At 48.0% G+C, this 5,996-nt stretch overlaps 2 protein-coding genes across 2 annotated transcripts in view; both read left to right on the top strand.

Annotated features, from left to right (window-relative positions):
- The window catches only part of LOC106808165 (5-hydroxytryptamine receptor 2A-like), a 35,964-nt gene extending 34,630 nt beyond the window's left edge, over nt 1–1,334 (top strand). The window contains exon 4 of the mRNA XM_014810753.1: nt 188–1,334. Coding sequence (XP_014666239.1) covers nt 188–1,317 — 1,130 coding nt within the window. The 3' untranslated portion in view covers nt 1,318–1,334. The remainder of the gene's footprint in view (nt 1–187) is intronic.
- Nucleotides 1,335–1,417: 83 nt separating this feature from the next.
- The window catches only part of LOC106808164 (translation initiation factor IF-2-like), a gene marked incomplete at its 5' end in the record, with an annotated part of 16,970 nt that continues 12,391 nt past the window's right edge, over nt 1,418–5,996 (top strand). The window contains 2 exons of the mRNA XM_014810752.1: nt 1,418–1,455; nt 5,458–5,752. Of these exons, the coding sequence (XP_014666238.1) occupies nt 1,418–1,455; nt 5,458–5,752 (333 nt within the window). The remainder of the gene's footprint in view (nt 1,456–5,457; nt 5,753–5,996) is intronic.

Below are 5,996 nucleotides of genomic sequence, written 5' to 3'. Positions count from 1 at the left end.
TCTCCCCGGTATTTTTCCCCAGACTCGTGGCCGTTCGGTTTTTGTAAACTAATAAACGTGATTTCAAAATATTAACCTCGTGAAATTTCCCCCTTTCTTCCCCAGACTCGTGGCCGTTCGGTTTTTGTAAACTAATAAACGTGATTTCAAAATATTAACCTCGTGAATTTTCCCCCTTTTTCCCCAGACTCGTGGCCGTTCGGTACGATCGTCTGCAACTTCTACACGACTACGGACGTGCTCTGCTGCACTTCATCCATCATGCACATGTGCACCATCTCGCTCGACCGCTACCTGGGCATCAGCAACCCGCTGAAGACGCGAAACAAGTCGAAGCGCATCATCTTCGCGAAGATCTGCGTCGTCTGGCTCATCTCGTTCGGCATCTCCTGTCCGCTGACGGTCCTCGGTGTCATCGACGCATCCAACATCCTCCTCAACGTCACCGTCGGCGGCAACGACACGGCGGCGCTCACCGAGGGCGCGCTGCCGCCACCGCCCACAGAGAAGACAATACAGCTGTGCATGATCAACAACGACTTCTTCAAGAACATCGGGTCGATGATAGCCTTCTACGTTCCGCTCGTCATCATGGTGATAACGTACAGCATGACGGTGCATCTGCTCCGCAAGCAGGCGAAGCTCTGCTGTGATAATCCGTCCGAGGGCGTGCGGCTGCGGCGTACGTTCGTGCAGCAGTCGCGGCGTCCGCGCGGCACCGGCCGCGATTCGTCGCTACGGCGCGAGCACAGCCAGGAGCATCTCGGCAAGTACACTCGCTCGCCGAGCACCACGCCGGAGGACTCTCTCGATCTGTACAACCCGCTCACCGCCGACCCGGCTACAGCCTCGCAGCAGCAGCATCCGCATCGTAAGATCAGCAAGATGACGAACATTCGCTCGCAGCTGAAGAACCGAGCGTCGAGCATCCTAACGGCCCGCCGGACGTCGCTGGGCGCCAGCGCGGTCGCCAACGAACAGAAGGCGACGAAGGTCCTCGGCATCGTCTTCAGCACGTTCGTTCTCTGCTGGTCTCCCTTCTTCACGCTGAACGTCATCTCGGCGATCTGGGGCGACAAGATCAAAATACCCGAGATCCTCTTCATCGTGTCGCTGTGGCTAGGGTACATCTCGTCGACGTTGAACCCGTTGGTGTATACGACCTTTAATCGGACGTTCAAGCGCGCCTTCATCAAGATACTGAAGTGCGCGTGCTGGCGGAGGAGGCGGCGGCACCGGTGGGCGTCGAACGGACGCGTGAACACTGTGATCTTCAGTGCATCGTTCACGAACTATAACGAAGATTCCAGGTGCTGATGAACGATGGACCTAGGATGATGATGGACCAGCCAGCGCTGCTGCTGCTGCTGCTGCTGCTGCTAGTGGTGGTGGTGGTGGTTGTGCTGCTGCTGCTGCTGCTGCTGCTGCTGGTGGTGGTGGTGGTGGTGGTGGTGGTGGTGATGATGATGATGATAGTGGTGTTGGTGGTGATGATGATAGTGGTGTTGGTGGTGAAAATGATAGTGGTGTTGGTGGTGGTGGTGATGATGATGATGATGATGATGATGATGATGATGNACACACACACACACACACACACACACACACACACACACACACACACACACACACACACACACACACACACACACACACACACACACACACACACACACACACACACACACACACACACACACACACACACCTACACATACACACACACACGCCAATCACTCAGGCACACACGTGCACCCACACACACCTTTCTGTTTACACGCAATCTCCCACAACTGCTGTTGCTGTTGCTGTCAGCCCACGGACGGACACGCCATGCATTATATCAATAATATACTCTATACATAATACAGTACTCTATTATGTACTCTTGATTATATACAAGTGTAACCACTGTTAAGGAGGGAAGGTTGCGGGCCTAACACACACCCTCCCTCTCCATCCACCCGCGTGCTAACAATTTTATATATCTGCCGCCGATCGCTGTCTATATATCCCGTGATGAACTTCCACCCTCCCACCTATCACACCTACTTATTCCCACACCTGCCCCCGTAACCTAGCAGTCACGATGAACACCATCCCGAGTTGAATCATCTCAAAATCCCGCTCCCTCTATAATAATGTCTCGAAGACACGCGTATATGATATACGCACCGCATCAAAATCGGAAGGACGTCGAAGCAAGCAAGATTCGCACGCTAATTGCTGTTATCGGATAAATAAATAAATAAATAAATATATATATATATATATATATATATATATATATATATATATTAGGATAGGGAAATTCGGTCGGTTCTGCTGGAAACTGTTCTTTAATTTCTTAGGAACGTGTTTCGTTTGTGTACAGTCAACCCTGTGTTAGCGGTCACCTCCACATTACGGACACCTGCCTATAACGGACACCTTTCCTGTTCGCTTCATTCGCGCGTGTATAGTGAAACTATATCTATACGACATCCACCTATCTATAGCGGACACTTCTGCTGTTCGACTGAGGGGCAGTTGTAGAGTGATATAATCAAGAGCGTATAAAAAAGGTCTTCATACGCTCTTGATATAATGCCTATACAACATCCCCCTGTTGCGGACACTTGACATATGTGTGTGACCTCTACATTCAGATTTGACTGTATTTACATGCGCACTACTGTGCAGTGCGAGCGAGCAACGGTGAGGGAATAACCCGTACACTTACTTACTTACGCCCGATCTCGTTCAAGAAATATCTAACAACTAAGTGAAATCACCGATGTTAACTCCTAACTGCACTTCTTCAACGTGCCCGTCAAATAGGATGTATGTTATAACATATTATATATGTTCATAGCAATGAGTCCTCGTTTCCTGCTACCGACCCTGCTGAGATGTGCACGTCAATGTACTACCACGAAAATGTGTTTAATAAATGTTCTTAAGTACTATGTAGAACACCGCTGTTCATTTTGATATTGCTTTAACACAGACACGGTCTACATCTGTATTGATTGTTTCGTGCATGTAACTAAAAGTAACAAAAGTACAGACGTTGGGAAACCCAAACTAGGAGATTGATTCTTAAATTAAAATCATGCTCCTGCAAAGTAGTGTAGGTATTAAAAAAGTGAATTACAGACGTCTGAAGTCACTATAAAAACATATAATAGTAACGATGTAGTCTGCTGCGACTATTTCCGGAGAGATGGCTGATTACTGCCACATAATCATGTGCCAAAAAACATGATATTAAAACATAACGAGACAGACTATTATATATATATATATTATATATATAAGAACATAAAAGTATGTCAAGTTTGTGTGGGGAAGGGGTTCGTTTGTGAGCATGAAGGTTGCCCAGCCTCTTCCGATAGAGAATCGATATTACACATCTTGTCCCCCCACACGTCGAATCCGCTGAAGCGCATGTCAATACCAAAATTTCATTTCGAAATATCAGCCAGCCTTCCAAATCACGAAATTTGCGCGGAAACCTCAAAAATACTCGTTTCCATTTACATTCATCATCTTGAAAAACCGAACCACTTTTTCGTCGATTTTTATCCGTTGCATCTATCGCACGAAGCATCGCGTTGTGAGTTACACCACATCAGTACAACTGATGGTGTAAGAATTCAATTCACACACTCCCTGATATTTTCAGATCGTTATCCATTTTGTTCGACGTGCCTGTATACTGACGCACGGATGCGGCAGGCCATTCGCCCACGACGAAAACTATAAATATTAACTAGATTCCCCTTATCAAAAAACTTATAAATTATTGATAACTTGAGTGCTCTGTATTGCTCTGTATTGCTCTGTATATGTGATTCATTTGCACTTGTTTGGTATTAGGTGACACATACGTCGCAGAAGAAGGGCAACTTGCCCCCAAACCACTCATAAACTATACATTAGGTTGATTCGCTACGAGCACCTTCACGTCATCGACACTAAGCGATCACTCGCGTCCCCAATCTTCGATTATGACGCCCTATATATACGCGGACTTCCTCATTAAGTATATTATGCTTTTATCCCATTTCACACTCGCATCTGTCCAATATGAGTGACCGACGTAATATCGTCAACACTTGTCAGTGATTTTTTTCGGGAAGATTATTAATTTAAACCGTTTTTTTCTGTATTAAGTTCGTGAATTTTTTATTTTCCTTTTCAAATTGTCTTCATAAATCATAATTGTTTTCAGTACGAGTGAGTTTTTATCGTTTCGGGACCATGTTAACCCTTTTTTGTAAATTAATAAACATAATATGCAAATATTAACTTGAAATTTTAATCCCCCTTTCAGATTATCTTCATAATTCTTTTTTCCTATTGTAATTCTTCTTTATAATTTGTAAATATTAACCTTCTATTAATTGTTCATTCCAGTCGTTCTACATATCCTTGTTAAACACATAGGGCTTGGACTATGGGAGTGACCACGGGGTGTCGTCCAGTCGTTCTACATATCCTTGTTGAACACGCCAGTTACGAAGAACACCCCCCCCCCTACCAACTACAATAATCTTGACGCCAAACGAACTAGTTTCTTAGAATGCCGATCAAATCGCACTGCTTGACCGCACGCAGAAAAAAAACTTTCCCGGCCGTCACTTCCGAACGCTTTTTCCATGGTGAAAAAAACAACAAAAACCCCAGCTTCTAGTACTACACATAATGCCCGCTAACGCTCGTACGGCCCGCGGACCCCCCGTAATTTTGCTTCGCAGCGTCCGACGCATCCGAAACGATAGTTTTAGACAGCTAAACTGCGCGCAATCGAGGCCAATGCAAATACACCGCTTAGAGACGCCTCACTAAACTAATTGCGCATTCGCATATGCATGCCCCCCTCTCCCTCCTCCTTCTCCTCCCCCTCTCTCATCCTCCTTCTCCTCTTCTTCTTCATCCTCCTCCTCCTCCCCTCTCTCATCCTCGAGGCATCCCGAGGAAGAAGACCGATGGACGGGCGACGTGTGAAGCAATCCCCCGCACACCCTCCTCGTCCTCCTCCTCCTCATCCTCCTCCTCCTCCTCCTCCTCCTCCTCCTCCCCTCTCTCATCCTCGAGGCATCCCGAGGAAGAAGACCGATGGAGGTGTCGTCATGCAGACGGATGCAGGAGGGATTCCGCCACGCCAATTCCCGCTCCCGGACCCGGTAGGTGCGTGTGGGGCGGGATCTACAAAACTATACGGACGGACGGGGAAGGGAGGGGAGGGGCGCGATCAAATCATCCTTCATATCTATCACATCATCATCATCATCGTCGTCTTCGTCATCATCATCATCATCATCCGTCGTCGTCGTCATCATCATCATCATCATCATCATCATCGTCACCATCATCATCATCATCATCATCATCATCATCATCATAATCATCATCATCATCATCATCATCATGACCATGATTACCATCATCATCATCATCATCATCATCATCATCATCATCATCATCATCATCATCATCATCATCATCATCGTCGGACCGCGGCTTCACCCCGGGCTTGTCGTACACGCGCGAGACTCTCTCTCGGATCGAAGTCGTCTTCGGCGGATTTTTGCTCGCGTGTTCGGTCGCTCGCTCGCGCCCCGCAGTGCCATCGGTGGTGATCCACAATCGATACATCGTGGATGAAAGTCGGATTGCCACCCGGCATGTTTGCATAGGTCCGGCCGTCCATGCCGACTCCAGCAGCGGCGGCGGCGGCGGCGGCGGGGCGAATAACGACAGTAGCGTAACGCATAGAGATCAGGGAAGCAGTGGGTGGGCTGCTGGATATGTGCTCGATCGGTTAGGAATGGGCCGAGCGTGAGCGTGAGCGAGAGAGAGAGAGAGAGGCAGAGAGAGGGGGAGAGGGAGAGGGAGACAGAGAGGGAGAGGGAGAGAGAGAAGGGCAGAGAGAGAGACAGAGAGAGAGGGGAAGAGGGAGAGGGAGAGGGACAGAGCGAGAGAGAGAGAGAGAGAGAGAGAGAGAGAGA

Source organism: Priapulus caudatus, unplaced genomic scaffold (genome assembly GCF_000485595.1).
Source record: "Priapulus caudatus unplaced genomic scaffold, Priapulus_caudatus-5.0.1 Scaffold257, whole genome shotgun sequence".
NCBI lineage: Eukaryota > Metazoa > Priapulida > Priapulimorpha > Priapulimorphida > Priapulidae > Priapulus > Priapulus caudatus.
The sequence above is the reverse complement of the archived record's forward strand: the minus strand, read 5'-3'. Positions and strand labels throughout refer to the sequence as shown.